Below are 24,001 nucleotides of genomic sequence, written 5' to 3' on the forward strand. Positions count from 1 at the left end.
TGTCCCCGCCGGCTCCTGTGTGGAAACAGCACGCTTCCTTCTGTTAGCCCTTTGATGGCTCCCCTCCCCTCCCTCCTTCCCTGCACCACGGCTGCCGTTTGTTTGAACACCAACCTCCTAAAGTCAACTACTGACACCCCATCCCACCTTCCTCCCTCTTTACCCCACATACACACACACTGAGCAAAACCCCTCCCTCCTCACAGTGCGCTGAGTCAACGCTTGTGCAGGAAGGATGCAGTTGTTTTCGTGGTCCCGGCTCTGCACTGCTTGGTCGGCTGTGTTTGGAGGTGGGGGTAAGAGAGGCGGCTGCATTTACACGACAAAGGGGACTGTTTAAAAAAAAAAAAAAAATAGAGGCAGGAGGAAGAGGAAAGGGGGCTGGATGAACAGTCAGGGCCAAGTGTGCCAGCTACTCTGAACACAACGCAAGCCCATGATAACAATCACATCTCTCACTTTTCCACAAACCTGTACTGTCTTGCACTTTTATCTGATTAAATACCAGAAGGAGACTGCAAAGCTGCGTCTTTCAGGCTGCTTGAGTCACCGGTTGGCAGATGCACAGCATCCAAGGTACACTGCACAATAGAAAATGCAGAGAATTCCAAAGTGCAAGGATTTGGAACTAGAAAGGATGTACTCCACGCCCACGAAGGTAAAAAAAATTTCAGTGGAGGGCTTTTGAAATATTAGTAAGTGTACTTTGGTTTTGCCTTTAAGCCGATATTGAATATGGAAGGTACCTTCAAGCTCTCAATTCCAATGCAGAAATCAAACCAATACAAGGACCATTTTAATTGAAATATGAACTTTATTTTACATACAAAATAAAAAGAATGTTAAAAGTTTACAATACAGTGCCAACTGTCTGTTTGCAACCATTTCATACGGAGACTGACACATAAACGGGCGCCCCAACTCTGCTTTCAATCAACACATTTAAAAGAATCTAAAAAGGGGAGGAAAACAGTCAGGATAAAGGAGCAAGTTACTCAAAATTGGAGGAGAGGCCAGAACAGAAATGAGAGAGGACAATAGAAGGGGGGGAAAAAGCTTTTAAAAACAAACATATGGTCCAAGAGTCACAGTATACTTCAGATGGGCAATTTAAGGGTATTAAATGGTCGAGTAAAGTAATAATAATAATAATAATAACAAGATCCAATTGCCAAAGTAACAGACCTCTGCCAGGGTCATGAACAACAAATAATTAACTCATTAACCTGCTGATATGATTGACTTCAGAGCTGTGAAGGTTTACAGTTCTCTTGATAAAAACGTGACTTAAAAATAGAAACTCATTGAAGGGGGGGGGGGGGGGGGGGGGAGAAAAAAAAAAAGAGGTGTAGCTAGCTAATGTATAGTAAAAAATACACCTGCTTCCTTATTTATGTTACAGCCGGACAATTGGGCTGCGAGTTGTGACAAAGCCGGGAAGTAGAGCTCAGAGCTTAAAAGCTGTATATCACAGCCAATCTATAACATAGTCATAACACTTCAGCAGCGAGACACCAACCTTCTCGATGATCATCTTCCAAATACTGTGCTGTTGCCTTGAAAGAAAGCTTCAACAACTACTATGTACGGATTCTTTCAGCCAACCTGAGGATCTGAGTGACGACGACTGATATGTTCAGGTCTACAACAGGAAACTGAGGGAAAAAAAAAGTTCCCAAAAGAAAAGAGAAAGAAAAGAAAAAGCTGCGAGGCCCAAGCTTGTTGTGCCTGCAAAAACGGTGACGACCACCATTTTTCCTAGTCAAAAATCGAGCGACTGACTTGTTAAAAAAGATCCTCGTTGGATTCTTCTCTACAATAAAATAAAAGTTTCTTTATAAAAAAAGAAGAAGAAGAAGAAAAAGAAAATTAAAACACATAATGTACAGGCTTTGTGTCTCTCGCGGTGGTGGTGGCTCTTATAGCTGGCCGCCAAGGGCGTTTTGGTCAGCAGGCTGCAATGAAGAGTCTCTCTCTCCTCTGCTTACAGCAGCTGCCAGAAAAACAACTTAAGAATTTGAAAAATAACATTGACTGTGTGTGTGTGTGTGTGTGTGTGTGTGTGTGTGTGTGTGTGTGTGTGTGTGTGTGTGTGGTAGAAGAGAATGAGAGAGTGTGTGAGCGGAGTGCTGAGAACGAGCTAAGAGTCATAGTCTTCGTCGTCGTCATCGTCGTCCCCGTTCTTGTGCGGTGCAGGGACTGTGGGAGGTGGTGCCATGCTCATCATGGAGGCGTGTGGGGCGAAGGCCACGGTGCCCGGAGGTTGCGTCGGAGCCATGTTGCCCATTGGGACCATGTTGGCCATGTGCATATACTGAGGGGGGGTGTTGGAGCTGTGGGGGCACAGGAACAGGTGTTAACCTCTGAGGAGTCGTGTGCATTTTATGCACAAACTACCATTTAAATTGAAACATTATTAGTCAAATTAACTGTGCACTAAAAAAAATAATGGACTATTTTAGAGTTAAGTATCCAAAATGAATCTTGATATTTACAGGGAACTCCAGGTACAACTTATTCAACTTGGGGCCAGCAAAGGTTTGTCTATCGATTCTAGTAGGAAAACAGCGCCCTCTTCCTGTTTTTGGCATAATTTCAGCCACCAGATTTCTCTCTCTTAACAGGCTACAGTAATAGTCATATATAAATATGCCTTTATGTGCTCTTAATGTGAGGCAATATAACTTTTTGAGAGAAAAAAAACTTTGCTTGTCTGGAGATTTTCTTACAAATGAAAAGTAAAAATGGCAGCACCTTCATGGGAGGCACAACGAAAACAGAGAGCAGCAGCTGAAAGATTATGCAAAGTAAACTGAGTGTTTATTTCTTAAGAGATCAGACAGCTTTGAACTCGATTTGCCGCTGATGTAATTACTGACCAATTAGTGCTTCTTCAGACAAGTCTTAAAATGCCATCCCAGTCAAGTGAAGAACCTAGCCTGGTGCCAGACGGAGTTCTCTGAGTATTTTGAGAAGCTGCTGATCTACTGGGCTTTTCCTGCACAATTCTCTCCGAGTTTAGAGAACAGTCCAAAATTAGAAGCTGTCCAGTTTGCAGGCAGTTCACTGGACGAAAATGTCTTGTCCAGAGAATAATGGGCAGACTGCTTTGAGCTGATAAGAAGCAACAAGAGCTCAAATAACCACTGGTTATTTGAGCGGACATCTCTGAATGCACAACACATTGAACCTTGAAGCAGATGGGCTCCAGCAGAAGACCACACCAGGTGCTGTCAGCTAGAAAGAGGAAACTGAGGCTACACTTCACACAGCCTCAACAAAATTGTACAATACAAATGGAAAAACATTGCCCAGTCTGATCAGTCTTGATTTCTGCTGTGATATTTGGATGGCAGAGTCAGAATTTGGTGTAAACATGAAAGCATCCTGCCTTGGATCAGAAGTTCGTTCTGGTGCCATTGTTGTATGGGTGCATGGGTATTATATTGGTACACTTTGTGCTCCTTAGTACCAACTGAGCGTCATTACTAGAGTATTGTCACTAAGCATGTCCATCCCTTTATGGTCACAGCGTACCCATTTCTGATGGCTGCTTCCAGCAGAACAACGCAGCATGTCACAAAGCTCAAATCATCTCAAACTGGATTCTTGAACATGACAATGAGTCCAGTGTACTCAAATGGCCTCTACAGTCACCGCCAGTGGATGTGGGGGAATGGAAGATCACAGATATAGAGCCAAATCTGCAAAGTCGATATCATTCTTTGATGTCAGTTTGGACTAAAATCTTAAGAATGCTTCCAGCATTTTGATGAATCTATGCCACAAAGCATTTAGACTGATCTGAAGGAAAAACGGGGCCCAACCCAGTCATTTATACCTAACAAACTGGCATGTGAGTGTAGAGTTGTATATGAGGGGAGGTCACATTGGGTTTCGAATATTATTATATCTGCTTGTAACAGTGCAATAATGGAATACAGCAATAGAAAACACTTTGAACTGCAGACATCTCAGACTCCACAAGCCTCTTAATTTTATTCTGTGCTGGCAAATTTGACCAAATTAATAAAGACTGAAATAAAACACATTTCCTACATTCTTGGTTACTTTTTCAAGTATGCTATATGGTTATTTACTGTTTTTATTACCATTTTCAATATCATAATCTCAGTTCTCAAGTAAACTCAGCATCACAAAGAGCGATTTGCTCTTCAAACTCTGTAATCAGCAGACTGCAGAACAGTGTAACCCTAACTGCACCGAGTGAATGGTTGAAGCACAAGTCTCGTGATTTGGCTAGTGGGAAAAGCCTCATACACGTCAGGTCCCTGCTAATCATTTCCCAAATTCATATCGATGGAATTTTTGAATTGTTGTTCCATGTTTAGACGAGTCTTCTGTTTTTATCAGTTGATATAAGAATCAAGTTAAAGTGCTAATTCTGCCAGCTGTGATGTCTCACAGCACGTGTGTAGATAAATTGCTGAAAGTGTGCTAGTACAGAATAAATGGGGACAGTAGTGTGAAGAGGTTTGAATACTCAGAATACTGAAAACCAGAGATGTGCTGTATAAATGCCAGTCCACACCACTCCATGTTGTTCCAAAGCAGAGCTCACTCAGGGTGCCAGACCCAACTTGTTTAGTTTATTCTGTAATGTGTAGGTATGTAAACATGTTTATGTTGGACTAAATGTGCCTAAGTAACTACTTGTATCTTTTGCTGTATTGGTTTGCCCTCTTGTGGGCATCATGTAGTGTTTGAATGGCTCAAATGTGTGTGGGTTGTTTATAATGATTCAGCAGTTCTCATGAATTCTATGCCATTTTCTAGGCGTCTATCTCCTTTGTCATATGCTGTAAATCATTTTACATCTTTGTATCAGAGAGTCTGTTTTTCAGAGGGAAGAGCAGTGCAAGAGCTTAAAAGAAAACACGCCCTCCCTCTCTCCGAGTCTGCAGTCTGGGAGGATATTTCCAGACACACCGTCTCATGTGGATCTGGACACAAACCTGTGGAACCTGGATGGAGCCTGCAGATGTGTGCTAGACTGAGAGCCGTCCTCGTCGTCCCCGTCTGTCTCGCTGTCTTCACTGTCGTCCTGTTTCCATCACAAGGAAGACAACAGTGAGTCGTCTCCCCTCATACAGACAAACACAGTAGACAGGTTCAGGCCTCTACATGCAAATCATCTCACACCTCCTGCTCCGACTCTGTTCCAGATAACTTCTTGTCCTTGCCTTTGGCGCCAGCACCTCCGTTTTTGCGACCAGACCCTGGTTTTCGACCTCTGAGGAAGGAAAAAAGATAACCGTGTAAGGAAATGTGATAACAGGTCCTACTTTAAAGTTTCAGAAGAATGTTTACGAGACAACACATGAAACAGAACGTACACTTGGGCTACTGTGGACGAGGGAACCAGAAATCAATTGTTTAACTTAGTGCACAAAAATGTTTTAAATGAAAAACATAGTAGCTAATGTGGCTTTTTTTAAAGCAGAAATTCTCTCCTTGCAACTTTAAGATAACTCCAGAGTAGAACAGTGTGACGCATACTGCTGGTGGAAATTACTCTGAGGCACTTGCTGACACCAAATGTCTAAACATTACAAGTTTTACGACCACTTTGAATTGAATATGAATCCAATCAGCCGCAGTCTGCAGAGAAAAGAAGTCTGCAGAGAAAAGAAACGTCTAATTCCCCGCCAAGCTCTCTGCTACAAATTAGCTGCGGTGCCGGCGTCTGATCTGACAGTCAATACTGCATTTTCTTGTCTACAATTCCTCAACAATTAATTTTCGCTCTGGCCAGTTCTTTCATTTTCTTCTGATAATCTAGAATCACAAAACTAAAGGAACACGGGAGTACGGTAACACTGCAAGGATTATAGACCAATTTACAGCAGTGCTCATTTCCAGAAGAAGAAAAGATAACGTACACAGATTCTGTCTGTTCGTGGAGCGAATCCTTTTTAGTTTAAACCGATGTGTGTGTGCACTTATCAGAGCTGACTGAATTACAAACTGCTTAATGAAATAAGTCCAAATTATCTGCAGCTGGATTGGCTGCCTCATATCACCCTGGAGTGTTTTGATCGTGTATGTGAAATACTCCTTCCATTTCAAAGCATCATGACTCTTTCTCTACGTGTTTGGGTGTCTGTGTGAGCGAATGTTACCTCCGTGGGACTTTCTCTCCTCCCCCCTCGGTGTGGTTCTCTTCCCCCTCTCCCTGCATGTCTGGCACCGCCGCAACCAGGTCTTTTAAAAAATCAAACTGCTGCTCCAGCTCAATGCACTGCTTTCTGTGAATAAATATGAACAGTTTTCTCCTCAGCCTTACTTGCCAAGTGAAATATAAGCTCGTATCAAAAAGACAGCAAGCTTAATGGTAGTACATACTCATTTTAGCAACACATACAGTCTGAGTCACAGGGAAAAATTGTTTTGGCGGGCTGTCTTACTCAGGCCAGAAATACTTTCAGATACAAGGGATTCAGCAGTGTACTGCAAATGTGCTCCACAGAACTATCAGGCTCCCACCACACAGTAAATCATGCTGTGTAACAGGATGCCATTTTTTTGTAAAGACGGCTCATAATGATTTTCCTTACTTATTTATCTTTTTGCAATGTGTAGGGTTAGTCCTTGTCAGTTCATCAAATGCTTTCCCACCTCACCATCTTACCTGAAAAAACATTCCAGGTGGAGGATACACATCCTAAATAGGAATCGTGGAAAATTTGAGGTTCCGGCTGTCATTAGCTTTCTCAAAAATATTTCAAAGGATGATGGCAGGGCTGTTTTTAGACATTTTCCAACATCATTTTTGAGGGGCTACTTTAAAATGACATTATCTACTTTAAAGTGTTTTAGGCAAATTTTTCTTAGGAAGATGAGAAAGAAAACCATCACAATCATTACTTAAAAAGTCAATTTGGATTTGGTACATGTTGTCATGTAAAAACAAAATTATGCTAGGGAATTATTCAAAAACACTCCTATTTTCAACATTTCACTGAGGATTATTTTTTGAGTAAACTAATGACTGAAGTCCTGAAATTTTGCACAATTCCCATTTTGTGAAATTTGATTAAATGAGATGAAAGAACTGTTAAATGTACTGTTAAAACCAATCAGAAGAAAACTGACTTAAAAGAAGTATGTTGTGTATATTACGAATAGTCGTTATTTTTAAATGTGAATCAAGCAAAGCTACTTTAGTAAAGTCCAAGAATGAAATTATCGAGCTGGAAGTTCATCATGAGTCCACTTTAAAAATAAACAAAATAAAGGCCTGACAGCATTTCAGCTACACTCATTAAAAACAAATACTATATAATATACCAGTGATCTGAACAGCAGATGGCTTTGCCTTCCTAAGACGTTCATCTCCAACACAGTGCAACACAGACAGGGCTCTGAATGAAGACAAACACAGAACTTACAGATGTGCCGTTGTCATTGTCTTTGCATTCCTAGATTGGGTGACTTGACAAGCCTTTGTAAGCAAGGACTCCAAAAAAAGCTCCAGTGCTCTTGCTGATATCTTGGATAAGGGAAGTACAGTGAAGCAGTGGTGTGTTTGTACTTTAAATCATCAAACTACCAAACATGCAATAATAGACAACTTGACACAACAACACAACAGACTAAGGAAGCATTTTTCTCTAATTATTAAACAGTCTTTTACAATTTATAATTCAAGACAGAACTTGCACAGTGACGACTGCAGGCAGGAAGGATACATATAATAACAGGCACTGCTGCAGCCACTTTGCCTATTTCTTCATCTGTCTGCATAATCTTCTTAATCCTTGCCTGAAATGAGAAAAGGTCTATTTTTATGCATGTGTCTACAGCAACGCTTCAAATTTTCATTTTCTTAAAAAACAACAACAAACATTTTCAGTGAAAACGCGCTGAAATTCGGGGACAACCTAGTAAAGAGTTTGCAGTACAGCACATCGAATAACGTGAGGTCCCCACAAAGTAACTGCAATCATTACTATTACACTACTCACGTAGTGTGAGGATTGTAGATACATTATCCAGCTTATTACAATAAAGAATGGATTTATTCACATTTATTTACGTGCCGTTTAGCCTAGCTTGAGATGCTAAAAACAACGTCAATTAGTAGACCAACTTAAATAGCACGCCTGCTATGTGTGTACACCACCAACTAATGACATACAGGGGATGTTTGGTCACTAATTTCATGACATCAACTACTTTTCACTAAGGCACGTGCTTTGTATACTAAATGGTTTGGGAGTGTTAGATGGCTTGTATGCTCTCTAAGCAACAAAAGAGGCCGAATTCCACTTAAGCTAGTTACAGAACTTAGCTTTCCATGTTACACTTTGCTAACGTTAGCTTGCTTTGACACCGGCTCAGCACAGTTTAAACTTACCGGAGGAAATCTGGCGTTGTATTTCTTCTTTTTGCTGGGCATAATTAAATTACCTGGGTGGCTAAACTAAAATAAAATACAATATATGCTATATTCGTATTCTATTTCATACAGAAATTCGCCTCCACCGCGCGCACACCAGATAGTGGTGGCTATCCGGCTAACTAGTTAGCACATCGTCTTCGTCACTCGTTCCTCGGTGCGGTCAGTTTGTTTCCGCAGGGTCTCCGTGCCGTCAGGTTGGAGCGCTTGTCGTTCCGCAAATGCAAAGAAAAGAAATACTTTTATTTAACCATAGTAATGGAACATGTTTATTTTTAAAGCTTAACAAAATACAAATGTGGGAAACTTACATATTTGACTTGTACACATACCGAGGAACATGCAAGTTTTTTAAAAGTCGCTGAATCTAGTACAGCATAACTTATGTTTAAAATTATGTTATAGCAAAACGTAAAAAATATATATTTATATCATATATTTATATTGTTACATACGGTCGAATTTGTGGACGAGGTACGTAATTTAATTGATGTATAAATAATTGTTAGTTAAACTGCCAGCCACCTGAATGGGTTTTGGCTCTTAGATACAGAGGAGCTGCTGCGCTTATGCGGAAGATCAACACTGAACAACAAACTTCGACATCTACGGCTAGAGTAAGCCTTTATGTTCAAAGTTTAACATCGGCGTGCGATTATTTACGTTTTGAATGGGAAAACTGTGAATGTTAAAGAGTCAGTTGTATTCAACAGCTGGCTAGAAATGGCTAGCCAGGACGAGTGTGTACATTTATAAAGACGACTAGCTTGTCGGCTAGCTACAACAATGCTAAAGCAGTCAGAAAGCTGTTCTGCGTGTTCTTTGACATGTCAGCTGTAGGCGGTACGCTGGGGTCGATAGCAACTTTCGTGTGAAACTGAATCAGTGGTAGAGATACGCTAACTTTCGCTGTTGTAGCAGGCTAGCTAGTAGCATTCATAAGCAATTCAGTTGTCCACTTCTGTCGAAGTTAGGCAGGGTTGTAAGCTAATAAATAACAGCAAAAGGGTTGTAAGCTAACACAGAGGCTAAACCAGTGGTTTTTTATTCAAATAATAACTGCATTCTTCAACTCAACAGGCAGGCTTCAGAACTTGTTTACTCGTGTAACTGCTATACCATTATGGAGGAAGAAGAGAGCCCTGTTGATGGCGAGATGAGGACCCCCTTTGCTGCAGAGACCTATGCTGCTGAAGCCATGGCTGCAGACATGGACCCCTGGATTGTTTTTGACTCTAGAAGAACTCCCAGATCCGAGTTTGATGGCTGGTTGGAGAGTAACAGGCCCTCCCAAGTGTCCAGATTTGGAGACGAGGAGGGTGGCGTCAGCCCTGTGGGGTGGATTGCTGTGGTGGGCCCAAACCACTGCCCCAGTGGTGCGGATGTCACAGGACTCCAGGAGAGTTGGGAGAAACTTTTGGCGAGTTCCCGGCCCGTCACCTTCCAGACAGTGAGGGAGCTGGCCCTGAACCATAGAGTACTCTCAGGCAAGTGGCTTATGCACTTGGACACTGGTTTCAAGTTGGACCACGCTTGGGAATGTGTGGCAAGAGCAGCCCTAGATGGCAAGATCTCACTCGTTAAAGTCAGCCCATTTGACCGCAAGGCAGAGGGCAAGCAGGTCATTTGTGCCTATAACCAGAACTTCACTGATGAGAATGAGGTCATGAGGCTGGATTCGGTCATTCGTGCCACAGGGGTCAAATGCCCTCTCTCGTACAAGCCAGATGTGTATACATACCTGGGAATCTATCGGAACAACCGCTGGAATGTTTGCCCCACCATATACGAGAGCAAGTTCGACCTGGAGTGTGTGCCCAGGCGTTCCCACGTCATCAACAAAGTTACCAATCTTGAGGTAACATAAGCCACTCAGACCAAGAGAGGAGTTTTGCTGTAACAGTATGTGAAGAGGTGCGTGATGATCCCAGGAGATGGGTTGGACAGTACAGTCCTCTGACTGCAACTATTTAGAACATCATTGGTTGAACTCCGATCACAAATTCATCCTTTTTTTTTTTTCTAGAAAAAAAAAAATCCAAAACACTAAATTTGTCTCTTCTTTTTGTGTTGTAAAATTTTCTGAATGACCTGAAACACTTTCAGATTTTTTTTATTTTGTATTGAAAATATTGTATACAAGAATAGTAGTACTAACAAGATTCTAACAGGCTCGAGTGCCGGGAAGAAGACTAACATCCTTGATTTGTATGCACATTTTCAGAAGATCCACTGAAGTACTCCTTGTTGCCATTTTACATTTGTCTCTTGCGTTCGCCTTTTTTTTCCCCCCCTTTGTACTGTATAACAGTTACAGAGTTGCAAAGTAAAATACTCTTTTGAAAATCGTCTTTATATGTTGTGGTATTTATTGCCAAAACAGTGTTTTGTATGTTGACAAAGTCTCATTCCAAAAAAAAAAAAGCACAATTATACTACGATCCACTTTCATAATACACGTAAAAACATAATTACATTTCAGTAAAGCACCTTACTGCAGAGTATAGCAAGTCTGAAACAGCTGAGTTAAAATGCAACCATTACTGATAAAATAAGTGTAGAAAAACTGATTACAGAGCAGTGGAAACTATTACCACAAAAAGCACAATCTCTAGTATAAGCACATATATAGTAATGTTGCTTGTTTGATAAATGTACACCTTCATTTTGTTTCCAAGACATTCAGATAGTTTGTGTTAACCTTCAGAAAACAATGGTGCAATCCAAAGAGATAATTTTTTTTTAAAAACGGACATAATCTGTGTAGACTTACCTCTAGATCTGATTACATATATATGAACCCTTTTGTATAAAGACAAAAAAAGAGACAAAAGCTGCACATTTTTGTGGCCACAGCTACCAAAATTGTTCAAATGACAGTACAAAAACATGCTTAACATGTTCCAAAAATAATCACCACACCGGATACCTTTATCAAAGTACCCATGCTGTCTGTCTTCGTAAAACATTCGCTGGAGAATCTGTCTCCACCATCAATATGTTGACAGTGACCTAAACATTTAGTCACAGATGCTGGACATGGGTTTCACAGGGCATGAAATCTGATCACCTACATTATGGGTTTTGTAATTTATCAGACAAACTATATGACTGGGCAAGGCGTCAGACTGAATACCATAAAGTCATTGCTGGTATTTTAAGAAGTGTGTCCACAGTGAGCAGTGCTGCTACATTCGGTCTCCTCTGCCTACTTCCTTTTTTGCCTTACAATAATAAAGAAGTTTTAGTCCTGATGGCCACAGGGGAAGATACAATTGGTCTTTGGAAAAATGAAAGAAACTTTAAGTCGGGTGTCCTGACACAAACCCAGCTTGGCTTCCACTGTTAAAAATGGAAATAAGACGGTCCTCATCAGCAGACATCAACTCATCGAAGTCTTCGAGCATTTGGTTGTTATTGGGTCTGCTGTCTGTCATGATTTCGTTCTGGAGCAGATGCACAATGCTGTTGGGGTAATTCATCCAAGTGCTTCCTGGGTTGCTGGCAGGGTCAGAAGTGTTCTGAGATGCTGCACTAGTCTGGGCAGCGGTAGAGGAGCCCGAAGGGCCAGTCGGCTGACATGAAGGATGATTTACGATTTGGGGGTTCAGAAGATCCTCCAAGTCATCCATGTTGAGGCTGTCCAGGTTGACTGGGACCTGGCCTTCAGTGAAGCTAGGGAAATCTGGGATATCGTCATCAACAAGTGGTGGCTCTCCCCGGAACTGAGTGCTCTGGAGGGCGAAGGAGTTGCTTGTCTGTGAAGAGGCCAAGTTTACTTGAGAAGCTGAGGGCTCCTGCTGGGTGATAGTCGAGGAAATGTTGGGGAAGAATTCATGAAGATCTGACAGGTTGACCGTTGAGTAGTCCTGATTGGAAGTGGAAGTGATGGTAGAGGTGGCCGGTGATGGGTTCATTGAAAAGCTAGACACTGGGTTTGCTTTTGGTTGGGAGCCCAGGGCTGTCATCTTCCACTGGTTGGTAGGAGCTGCTGACATGTTGGAGGCTTCTACTTTTGTCTGCTCAGAAAATAGCTGGCCTGGTTGGAAGGGGTATTGGGGATGTGATTTTGCCCCAGTGGGACCAGTGGGCACCACAGCTGCTGCAAACACAAGCAAGTGATTTGAGAACTCACTGCAGAAAATCCTTATCACATATTTCACATACACAAAGTTCACCGCTAATGACTCAACTGCTTTAAGACAGGAAGACGAGGAGATTGAAACTAACACCAATCTAAATTACTGTTTTATTATTTAGAGTATTACTTATTATAAGCGGACATTAACTATCATCAAATTACATTTGCCAGAAATGACAATTTTTGAATGAATCCATTTGTTAGTTGGTGTAAAAGATATCAGGAAGTAAAGTAAAATGTCTTCAAATGAGTTCAAATAAGGAAGGAACATCTGCAACAGACTCACCAGCTTGTGGGTTCAGTAATTGAGGCTTGGCTGTCAGCTTTCTCCTTGATGGGTTTAGGTGCTGTCTATCTTGTGGAGTGGTCACTGAAATGTCAGAAGACGTCTTTATAATACCGTGCTTAACAACAGTGTAACCATTATCCAATTATACTATGCTCAGCTGACAGAAAAAAAAATCTTATTAACCTACCACTAGATAGCAAGGGCCCTAGCTTCAGGTTCTGGAACATATCTCCTGTCCGCTTTCTCTTCTCACTCAGCCTGTATTCATCTGCCAAGGTGGAAATGATAAAGAAGTTAAATTTGAGAAAAGTTGCACATATTCAGCACATTTTCTGCATATAATATATTTTACCTGGATCTGACGGCAGGTACTGGAAGTCCATTGGCTCACTGACTTCTCGGTCAGAGGGCCGCCGGAGTTGCATCTTGACTCTCACTGGCTCAGTGAGGTTAGTGTCACGGTAGGGCGGAGTGCGAAACACAATGGCCACCTGCCTGTGGACATCAGCTTGGGAGAAAGTGCCCTTCCCCTCCCAAGAGTCTTGGAAGAAACGCACCTCAATGTCCTCTGCAGGGAAACAGAAAATGGCAAATGTAACAACATACTGCAGCTGGTGAAGAACTCAAAAAGAATAATCAGATAATCGGGCACTAACTCGCCGGCTTCGGTGCAAAAGCAGCTCTGATGTTTTTGATTAACAGAGAAAAGACCCCGGGGGTGTTACATCACATTTGCTGCTACGCAACACTCAAGTCTAACAACAACTCAGAAGGCTCGCAGCCAGCTTCAGTTGTTAAACTTCAACCAAAAGGGTTTAATGTTCAAAGCAGATATGTGACAGCGCCGCTCGTTGTGAAAGTAGCTGTGTGACAGGCTCCCAGAGACAGCAGGACCGAGAGATGAACTAGTACAAAATTCAGCCTTCTCACGATCTTTTTTCGCAATGATGCAATTTGTATCCAGTTTAAGATGTATCAAATGATACTCAGGGGAGCACCCACATCCAAATTACAAAGCATATATGTGTGCCATGATCAAACAGCAGCAGATAAGTGAGGGAAGAAAAAAAAGGCTTGTATAATGAGCATAAAGTGATCACTTTAAAAGAAACTGTTGTACAGAAATGAAAAGAACTGGAAAAGAATGAGAAGAAGAAGAAAGCTTTAACTCAGCACAAAAACAGATTAGGTGACTGCTTTGCATTGTGTTACACACAGCAGCTTCCATGAGATGCAATGAAATCCCACACGTGGAACAAAGGCACAGTCTGAACCCAGAGGTTTCTGAAGTGCATACGTGATGCTTCAGTCAACATTATTTTTTAAATTTCCATCATCACCTACAGCAGTTTCCTAGCAGCTAACATTAGCACTCCCTTGGAGTCATCTTTGTGTCCACCTAAATCAAGTCCTTGTCACTACTTTTCTCTCATTGCTGCTGAGACCTGCTGCCTGCTGAAAACAACCTCAGTGAGTTCAAAGTTTGCAGACAGGAAAAACCAACACACAATAAAATAATTCCTCTGATCATTTTTGGAGACTGTATTCTAGTGGGGAGGTAGAGCATACAGCCCGATCCGGCCGGGCGGTGTGGGAAGCCAGATCGAGCGCCCCCTTCTGGCTCTCCTCTCTGCACTCTCCTATCTTGTCTCTTTTGTCTTACTTCTCTCTATCACCTTTTCTATCCCTTTGAAGAAGAATCCAAGGTCCACTACTGATAATGTGTCCCAAATCTTAATATGATCATTTAGATCAGATCTCTAATCCCCCCAAAAATGTCAGATTAGCCTGGGTAAAACACCAAAGGTTTCTGGGCTGCCTTTCCTCATAACAGCCATCCCTCAAGCTTCTCGCCATTTAACGCAATGCATTATCAGGGACTACAACATCTAGTCCTTTTACTGAATTAGCAAGTTACACCTTTCCCATTTAAGACAGTCGTTTGATGAATTATTAAAGTGTAACTGTAGTGTATTATAGTGCAATATCATGATTAATGTGGCTTTAAAGTCTATTAATGGGAAGCAGTGACTAGCAAATAGAATGATCTGGGATATAGCACTACATGCTATATTACAATATTAAATCAATAAATAAATAACATAACAACAGCTGGTCGAGTTGCTGGTGTTACTTTCATTATGAGAAAAGTGCTTCATCAATTGACTTTCAAGACCGAGCCGTTATTTATCTTTCCTTGTCTACAGTTGGCCCAGACAAATTTCAGTTTTCCATATCTGTCTGACATTAGCCAACATTAATTAGCAGTCAGTGTGCAGTCATTCAAGAATATTCTCATTGACTGTACAATGGGCAGTGTTGTTGACTGCGCTGTCTAACATCTATAAGCTTAATGTTCACTACATGTTTGCTTAGAATATCTAAGTCACAGCATGCCAAAGAAGACGTAGGAGTAACACACATGGTCAAAGAGACTAGTAAATCTTTTTATTACAGGTGACCTGTATTATAATGTTCAAACAATTTCTGTGTTTATTGCTTGAGGCTTCGAGTATAGATATATCAGTATTGGCATATTTGACCTACGTATGTTCATTAAGTGGCAGCTTTGTTGGCTCTGGCATCAGCTAGCAGCCTATTCTGTATCTGAACAACAACAAAAATGATATCACTGTGTAAACTCACTGCTCTGGACAAACACAATCGTGTTATTCCTTAGTTGTTTCTCTGAAGTGGAATCTGTCAGATAATTTGGCAACAGGAAAGGCAGTGGTAGAAGTAAAACTTCCAGATAAAAAAAGCCTTTTTAAAAACCATTTTAGGGGAATGAGGGTAAAGCTGATTTAGTTCATCTGGAAAGAACAGATTTTTTCAGTGTGACCAGTCGAGAAGTTTTGTTAAGAAATACAGAACATTTTATTTGAATAACAGATCCTGAGGTTGACTGTAAGAAGACACAGTCTTGCTCTACTTAAGGTTGGCTAACCACGTATGTCCAGTAAAAAAGTGGACTTGCTGTAACTTAAAGGGGAAATGAGCACTGAAAGCCTCAGTACGTCTCTCTAACACGTGTTTGTAAGTTGCATTATGATATAGGACGGGTCAGTTTAGTGTGTAATGCCAGGTAGTCTGCATTTTCTTTTTAACTTTTTTAATATATCCATTACATGCATAATTAGCACATCTGCTGTTTTGAAGAAGGAAACTAAGCCATGACAGCTGCTGTAAAAAATGGAAACCCAGTCACCTCATATAGTATATTTTATTAAGTGAGTCACTCTTCTATTTTGAGACCACTTGCTTCTAACTTCTTCTCTTCTCACACAATCTTCTGTGGGTGTAAAGGACTTACACCGTTTCCGCTCTACATGTATTGCAAGTTTTACATCTGCTTACTCAGTCCTGAGTTCTATTTATGGATTATTCAGTCTGAAAGTGTAGGTTTAGTTGTGCTGTGTGCCGCTGTGCTCTTTCGGTATCTGTACAGTAACACTGTACCTTTTTGCACTTTGTCACACAGCAGAAAGATTTCATCCCCTCCTTTGCAGCTTCCAGAGTTGCGGTTGACTCTGCAGATCTTTAGCTCTGCTGTGTTTGGAGCCCCTGCAAGACAGAACAAAAGCCTTTATGTGCCCATGAACACGATAGTAGTGCAACACTTAAATATCACACAAATGCTAAACGCACAGTGAGGCCCGCTCTGGCTGGCACTTCGATACTTGGGTGGCTAACGTCTCCGTTTTATTTGGCTTACTTTGTCTACTTTTTTTGTTTGTTTGTTTTTTGAAACACAGACAATTGACATTTTTCGAAAGTGAAATTAAACTTTTTCAGCTGTTTGGAGAAACACAGATGTATGTGTTTGATCCACAAGTGAGTCTGTGGTGATGTCTATTTCTTGTAAATACCTTCAAACTGAGAGGAAACATTAATTTGCAAAGAGGAACAGAGAATCACTGAGGGCATGGAAGGCTGCAGGACATTTGGAAGTTTTATAGTCGTGATTATACGTGTGAACGTGCTGGTACAGAGAGCTCAGACTGATACTCGTCTCTCTACAATGGTACAGTACTTACTATAAGCACCTCTTACCTTATATTAACATATAAGAAATATCTATATCAGCTAATTTGGTGCATATGCATTTCTGTTCACGTGTGCTGTGTTCAACTCACTGTTGTCATAGATGGGCTGTGATACCACAGGCTCCAGAGGATAGAGCTCCCCTGTAGAGAGAGTGATGGAGGCCTGGAAGCAAAGCCGGACTGAATTTAGGTCAAACTCTTCCTCCCACACCTTAGCCTCAGGAACTGCATCCAAGAAAGAGAAGGAAAAGGGCGTGGTACGCAACACACAATAAAACACTCAAGCAAACCACTGCATCCTGTCGTACTACTTTTCAGCACACAGCCACCACCCGCTATCGTCTCAGTAACAAACATGAAGTAGAATTTGCTTAGTGTTGTTGATAAGAGTTGACCATACAGAAGTTAACGCATAGCTGTTGCATGAGAAGAAGTCAGTAATCCAAATTAAGCACATGATTACAATTATCCTCCAAAATGATGTTATCATATCCTTTAAGGACAAAGGTAGTTAACATAAACAATCACTAAAATCTGTGGTGGAGACTCATCTCTAACTATGGCCACTTACTGTTAAAGGGGTTATTGTTTGTCTGCAGTCTACAAGTGATGGCCTCATTTACATCCTTCTTCTTCACACATTGTATACCCAGGTTCTGAAAACTGAAAAGACAAAAAACAAAACAACTTTTTAGACATCTAGCAACACAGTTCATGCAATCATCTTTTGACCCAGTTTACTTTTTTGGTTAACGAAATAGTAGGCATTGCACTGCTACTTCCTGAAGTATTTGCTGTTCTTGACTTCTACCCCATATCTACCCTTATTCTGGCTGCACTATGTTTGTGTTTGTGTTTGAACTGCTTGTGTCCAGTACCTGCATTATACCTGCATTATAACCTAACCTAATTATTATTATTATTTTTTTATTATTATTATTGTTGTTGTTAGTCACAGTCAAATATAGTTTAACAATTAAAAGCTTGTTAGCATACAGATTTTTTTATGTACTTTTCTGGGTTATTTAACATGATGTTTCATTAATTTAGACTCCAGGGAGACTATAATTAGAAATAACAGTGTAACGGTTTCCCTTTTATAACTCGTGTGGTGATCTAGAGCAATGATCAGGATATAAACTGTTCAGTGTGAAAAACAATTGCCTAACATAAGCACGTGCAGTTGCTCATGTTGAATCACAGTGCACACATCTGTCTGCAGTACAAGCTGATTTGTTTGACTTTTGTCACTGTTTCAATGAAGATAGAAAAAAACTGTCATGTCTTGCCAGGTATATGGGTTCAGTAGGTTTCAACATATCTTATCAGTCAGTATTTCCACTTCAGAACCAAATTGGGAATGATTTGGGGGTTTTTTCCAACTTGTGGAAATTTTGTTCTGGTTGTAATACAGAGGAAATGTTAACTCTTTTGTGCTAAAAAAAAGTATTCTGTTAAATTTTTGCTCATCTAGACACCAAGCAAGGTGACAGTACACACGTCATTTTCCAGAACCGATCAAGGGCTAATCTAGGTCAGTCACTGCAAAACTTCACTTTGCATTAGCCTGAAACTGTAGTTTTCCTCGAGACACTGTAGCGCTCTGTATTGCTTTTTTTCCTTTAGGTTTCTCTGAAGTGTCTAATTTTATCTTTACATACAAACTAGTCCTACCTGTGTATCCGTCTCTCCTGCAGGTCAGCCTCATAGTAGCCGTGCTTGCAGTCTTTTCCAACCAGCTCATGAGGATGAGGCTTGTAGGGTGAGTTCTTTGTCACCAATGAGATGCGAACACGCAGGGGGCCGCTGTAGTTGTGCACCTGTCCATAAAAAAACAGAGTTTTACTGATAGAAGGTTCAGCCATAAGGGCACTTGCATTGTCTGCAGCTAAAACAAACTCACTGCATGCAACTTGCAGAGAAGAATTACAGGTTCTGATACACAAACGTTCGTCTGATGACTTACTGGTGGTGCTGTTCATTTTAGGGTCTATGACTAAGTTGTTTGCAATGCTTCACCCCTTTAATTCAAGTTAACGAACTGGACATCTCAACTATGTTTATAGTACTGATGCCTTCTAGGACATTTTTAATATAAGTTATCTGCACTAACTGCCTGTCAGACAGGTCCATTCTTCAGTTTGGGTTTATGACTTTGTACTAACAGATGTACCTTGCAAACCAAGCTTGTTAGCGTTAGCTGATAACATCCATTCTTTCATAGTCCAGAATTAATTTTACCGATATTGTAGGAAAAATGTATTCTTCTGGAAATTACGTTTTCAATTGAAATGATCAACACAAATATATATATGATATTATATAATATATAATATAATATTGGATTTCTTTCTTGCATCATCCATCACGCATACACAGTCTGTGTTCCTAACATTCAACAGGAAAAACAGATGTTTCAGCTGCAGAAAGCATTTTTTCAGCACTGACCTTCTCCACCATAAATGTACAGTTGACGTACATGAGTCACTGTGGAAACAATTGCTGTGGTTGCATGCACCCGTTTTACCTAAATCTTCACCAATGTGTATATTATCTGTAATGTAAATGATATTTAATGAATCATCGCTAAAACGCATCAGTAAGTTGTGCCAACTCACCTTGATTGCTGGGTGCGTCTTAGTGGTGTCATTGCTTTTTTCTCCGGGAATGCTGCCAGCAGACCGTCCCTCACACTTGTACCTAAATCTCATCCCCCTTTGCTTTGGCTGCTCGATAATCTCTATGTAGGGAGCTGTTGAGGAAAGCAAAGGCATTGTGTCATTGTGAAATACTGCTTTACTTGTGTCAGTGTGTCAACACAGACAGCCTCATCGATCGTCACTACACCCGAGGGTAGAAATGTTTACTCATGAAATCACTGCAGAGAACATCAGTAATTCTTTTTAAAAAGGAAAGTGTGCTTACCCTGGTTGAGCGGGGTAAGGCTCCATCCATATCCAGCTGTGGTGAACAGAAACAAGAAAGGAATTTAACCAACTTATTGAGGAAAAACTGCAGGTTTTCCATCTACGACTTCCACGAGGAAGCACGCAGTGGTGGTGGAGATGACAAAAATAACAGAAAACAGATTTGTTGCATATTTGAGGTTTAGTCAGAGTTTGTCATTTGTGGTGAGGTCAGGGTGGAATTCTACAGGAGAGTGCAGCGTCCAACGGGGTCGAAGGATGCCGAGATACAAGGGCCTCCCAGCTAAATATAATCTCTGGTTGTCATAAACCACTTGCCTGCAAAGCTACCGAGAAGGAGACGAAGTGCAGAAAAAGGCAAACAATGACAGGCAGGGCTTTTAATATTGGTGTCAGGTTACCAGCTTTGTTGCTGGAAGCCTTTAGTGCAGGGTGCACTCCAGTTTCAGGCAGTAAGTAAGGTGTAACACTGGGTGAGTCGATCAAAGCTCCACCCATCAGCAGGCAGGAAAGGTTCAGCTCAAAAGCTTGAGTAGAGTCCTTTCCATGCTGTAACATGTTCGCTTTCTAGCCTTAGCTCAAAGACATTATTCTTGCTTTTTCTGATCATACCTAAAATGCCAGAATAATACTGAATGAAGAGGCTGTGCAAAGCCCCAAAGTGAAGACTAAAAATAACAAACAAACAAACAAAAGTTGTTGTTTGTTAAAATAAAAGGATGACATGAGTCTGTAATAACTGCATTTTGACCACTTATGTGAAAGACAGTCTTTTCTACTTACTGAGTCTGGATGATGTGAAAGTGAAAGCACATACCCACAATGACCGAAAGATCATTAATGACTGAATTAAGAGCATCACAGCTGAGGCCTTCGATACTGTTGCTAGAATCACTTTCAATTTTACTGACCGAACAAAGGGACATACTTTTATGATGCTCAGTCAGATGCTGGCTGTTTGTCGTGCCAATATCGACAACCAAGACAGAGATAAGTGACACTTATCAACAAACATAATCTATTTTAAGGTTTATAACATTTGCATAAAGTGTGGCTGCACTCTAAACATAGGAAGTCAACAGAACTCCATTATAAAATCTCGTTTGTTTATGGTTTAGCCTAAAGGCAAAGGTATATATGGAATAAAATAGAAACGGAGGCGGCTGTGAAATCTTCACAGTATCTGCATACACGTGTTCTCCTGAACACAGAGCTTATTACCACAATTTCCTATCGGAACCGTTTTTGTCAATTAAAGCCGGAGTGGGCGGTTGCTAAACGCGTCGACCAATTAAATACGACTTTTTTTTTATTGAAAAGAACGTTATACGGTGATTTTAACCAGGCCGAATTTAAAATACACTATTCACTGTTACTGACAAGCTTTTGAGTGCGTGATTCACAAAGAATATTTCCACTTACATACAGAAAAACATTAAATGGCGAGAGTTCTGAACGAAGTTTCAGTGGCTAGAAGGAAATCTCTCAAGTGGACAAACCCCACAGGCCTCTTGGCAGCGCGAGACTTGTTTGGTTCGCTCCGCTCGTGCCAGTTGAGTTGTCCACAAGCTGAGAAATTCATTCAGTTAAACATCAAGTTTCTCTCGGCTATTTCACATGTATGCGATAAACCAAAGTTAAGTCAAACTTCTGTCTGTACGTTAGCTTACTATTCGGGAACAGACTCCTCCTGTTGGCGCAAAACCCAATGATAGCGGGGCTTTCCCTTGTGCGCAAAACAACTCCCTGTACAGTTTCGCCTCCCGTGTCTGAGATGAGTAAATAAAAGCAGCTCCACTTACGGTCCATGGCTGTGTCCAAGTCCAGCTCACGCTCCTCGATATCCCCCGCTGTTTCTCAATAATTTGTATCTTATTTTAAGCCAAAAAAGAGCAGGAAACACGGCACTACAGACTCCACGAAGTTCTTGACAGAGCCGCTCTGTCGCCTCCTTCGCTCCACCTACGTCTGTGTACGAGAGTGTACAGTTAGTAAAGCCACAGACATAGTTACGTTCGTGCTCACGGGTTTTCCGGTAAGGAACATCTATTTGGGAAGCGATGTGCTGCAACTTTGTTGTGCAACACGCCTCTCGCCAAGTTGCAGCAACTGCACAGTACGTGCTTTATTCTCTTCATTGTTTGATTTTTTTTTTATTTGATTTGATTTTTATTGATTAGCATTCAAATATCTCAGTGAAAACAGAACAAAGATCTACCACAAAGCAAGAAAGCATGAGACAAGGCTAATCAAAAGGTATTGGCTGAAGCATTTGCTTATTACGCCAACCCTTTTAACAAAAGATCTTTTTGCATGCAGCTCCTGTACACAGGGCTCGAAGCAAATAATAAAACAAAGCAAAAACAAAACAAACAAACAAGAAAAAAAACTTTCCACCTTAGATAAGCAACTACATCAAAGCAAAAGAATCAAGAGGGGTTTTTTTTGTTTGTTTTTTTTTGCTCTTTTCATTCTTGATTTATATATTTTTCTAATACTCTATTTTTAAACATATTTTTAAACAAGGAAAATGAACTACACCTTTTTAAATCACTGTCATAACTATTCCACAGGTTAACTCCTCTAACAGAAACACATCTCTGCTTTATTTTTGTCCTCATCTTGTTTTTTTTTTTAAAGAAATCTGTTCCCCTTAAGTCATTGTGATGTCTTTTTCTCACACAGTAGGCATTGTTTTTGTGCCACGTTTATTACAAATGCAGAATCTGAAATTGGATAACCTTTCGCTGATAACGCCTTTTATTGACTACTTAGGCAGCTACTAGCTTTACCCCCAAATGTTAAATTAATTAATCGAATTTATAGTGAACTAAAAAAAATCAAAACATGGCAGATTTTTTTGGGTAATTTTCAAGATAACGGAAATAGGTGTGAACAGAACAATAACTTGGTTTATTTTTTATTTTTTAAAGCCAGCCACTACCTTTACCAAGTCTCCAAAATTAACAATAGTTTATTTTCATGGTTTTCACGCTTTTTCACATTAGTATAGCAGAACTGTGGTGTAATGGGAGTAGTGTATACCAATTGTGCGTTACTTATTTTAAGACTTTCGTCTAGTTGCAAGGGACAAGCAATTGCTCATAAAATACTGCATACTTTTATTTTGAAGAGGGAAAATTGCGTCGTGTCCGGCGCTATGGCTAGCTTGATCTAGTTGCAGACCTCTGCCTTCTCTCTGCAGTGCAACTTGCCTCCACCCACTCAAAACAGTGCGGAAATACCCAGTGACGCACTTGAAAGAAACTGAAAAATAAGTGAGTGGGAGAGGCAATAACATAACTCTTGGCTTTAGTCATAACCTGGAAGAGTCTTAAGATTAAGATCCAACTCACTTTTTTCCTGTCTGTCGGCTCTTCTCTCTGTAAACAGACACAACATACAGATCTTAAGTTTACCAGTTTCAGTGTTTTTCAGGCCAGTCCTTCACACACGGTCTTACTTTACACGTTTCTGGTCTGCTGGTTGCACTAGAAATCAGTACCTACTTAATACAGTGTGATAATAGTGACAGGGCTTCAAACGCCTTTTTTTTAAACAACGATTATTTCACCATGTTGTTTTAGTCCAGTTGAAGACAAAGTAACGTGAATAAAGGACTGATTTTGCTCTAAGAGACATATCCTGGCCAGAAGGGGGCGCTGGAGGTGAATAAATCAGGCCCTTTAAGACACCTGTCCTTTGATAGAATATGGTGAAAACGAAAACTTATTTTCTTAGTGTAAACGATGTTCCATTATAAATAGAGTATATCTAATGGTAATCTTTGCATCGTTATCATTATGATTATTGCTGTAAGAAGCACTGGATTAGCTGATGCATTCAACGCAATCGAAAATCACACGTAAAAAGCAAGAGTGAATATGCTATTGACCATCTTTTTTTTTTGGCTACCCTTCTTTTCTAATACAAATACATTTTTGTACCCTCATATCATGATCTTTATGGTTGAGCCAGGCTTTATATAGCAATGGCTGAATATGAGGATTGAATTAGAAAATGAGGAGGAAAAAAAGTATGTGAAACTTATGAGCAGGATTACTATGTTTTTAAAAAATGTCCACTGTTCTCCTTTCTGTTCTAGAAACTAAAATATCCGAGGTGTAGTTGAATGAGGCGTAATGGCCCTAAATGGGAGGCCGCGAAAGGGAGGCG

The 24,001-nt window shown here is 40.6% G+C and overlaps 3 protein-coding genes across 5 annotated transcripts; 1 reads left to right on the plus strand and 2 right to left on the minus strand.

Annotated features, from left to right (window-relative positions):
- Window positions 1–2,068: 2,068 nt before the first annotated feature.
- On the minus strand, window positions 2,069–8,433 carry drap1 (DR1-associated protein 1 (negative cofactor 2 alpha)). Its single transcript, XM_026160434.1, has 7 exons — window positions 8,381–8,433; window positions 7,713–7,785; window positions 7,413–7,506; window positions 6,144–6,269; window positions 5,164–5,254; window positions 4,977–5,065; window positions 2,069–2,333 (listed from the first exon to the last, which is right to left on the minus strand). The coding sequence occupies exons 1-7, from the start codon at window positions 8,420–8,422 to the stop codon at window positions 2,141–2,143; spliced, it is 708 nt and encodes a 235-aa protein (XP_026016219.1). The 5' UTR covers window positions 8,423–8,433; the 3' UTR covers window positions 2,069–2,140.
- On the plus strand, window positions 7,932–10,770 carry c3h11orf68 (chromosome 3 C11orf68 homolog). 3 transcript variants are annotated; one of them, XM_026160405.1, is made up of 3 exons: window positions 8,838–8,896; window positions 8,970–9,039; window positions 9,503–10,770. In XM_026160405.1, exon 3 carries the CDS (start codon window positions 9,546–9,548, stop codon window positions 10,287–10,289), a length of 744 nt encoding a protein of 247 aa, XP_026016190.1. In that variant the 5' UTR covers window positions 8,838–8,896; window positions 8,970–9,039; window positions 9,503–9,545; the 3' UTR covers window positions 10,290–10,770. The 3 variants fall into 3 exon arrangements, with proteins under 3 accessions (XP_026016205.1, XP_026016190.1, XP_026016195.1); XM_026160420.1 differs by lacking the exons at window positions 8,838–8,896; window positions 8,970–9,039 and adding an exon at window positions 7,932–8,210; XM_026160410.1 differs by lacking the exon at window positions 8,970–9,039 and having other exon boundaries at window positions 8,840–8,896.
- rela (v-rel avian reticuloendotheliosis viral oncogene homolog A) lies at window positions 10,520–21,793 on the minus strand. Its single transcript, XM_026160386.1, is given in 12 exon segments — window positions 10,520–11,771; window positions 11,773–12,524; window positions 12,850–12,933; window positions 13,040–13,120; window positions 13,205–13,420; window positions 16,312–16,416; window positions 16,989–17,123; window positions 17,470–17,561; window positions 18,573–18,718; window positions 19,517–19,650; window positions 19,824–19,859; window positions 21,628–21,793. Coding segments are annotated over 12 exon segments (1,893 nt in total). The 5' UTR covers window positions 21,635–21,793; the 3' UTR covers window positions 10,520–11,666.
- Window positions 21,794–24,001: the final 2,208 nt, after the last annotated feature.

The sequence above is a fragment of the Astatotilapia calliptera genome, chromosome 3 (genome assembly GCF_900246225.1).
Source record: "Astatotilapia calliptera chromosome 3, fAstCal1.2, whole genome shotgun sequence".
Taxonomy (NCBI): Eukaryota; Metazoa; Chordata; class Actinopteri; order Cichliformes; family Cichlidae; genus Astatotilapia; species Astatotilapia calliptera.

Bases quoted from the DNA above. Each gene is read 5' to 3' on its own strand.
- drap1 (XM_026160434.1), bottom strand. From the start codon at position 8,422: ATGCCCAGCAAAAAGAAGAAATACAACGCCAGATTTCCTCCG. The intron at 7,507-7,712 runs GTATCCTTCCTG...CCAAGATATCAG, and splicing joins AGCAGTGCCTGTTATTATAT to CAAGAGCACTGGAGCTTTTT. The intron at 5,066-5,163 runs GTGTGAGATGAT...TGATGGAAACAG, and splicing joins GAACAGAGTCGGAGCAGGAG to GACGACAGTGAAGACAGCGA.
- c3h11orf68 (XM_026160420.1), top strand. From the start codon at position 9,546: ATGGAGGAAGAAGAGAGCCCTGTTGATGGCGAGATGAGGACCCCCTTT.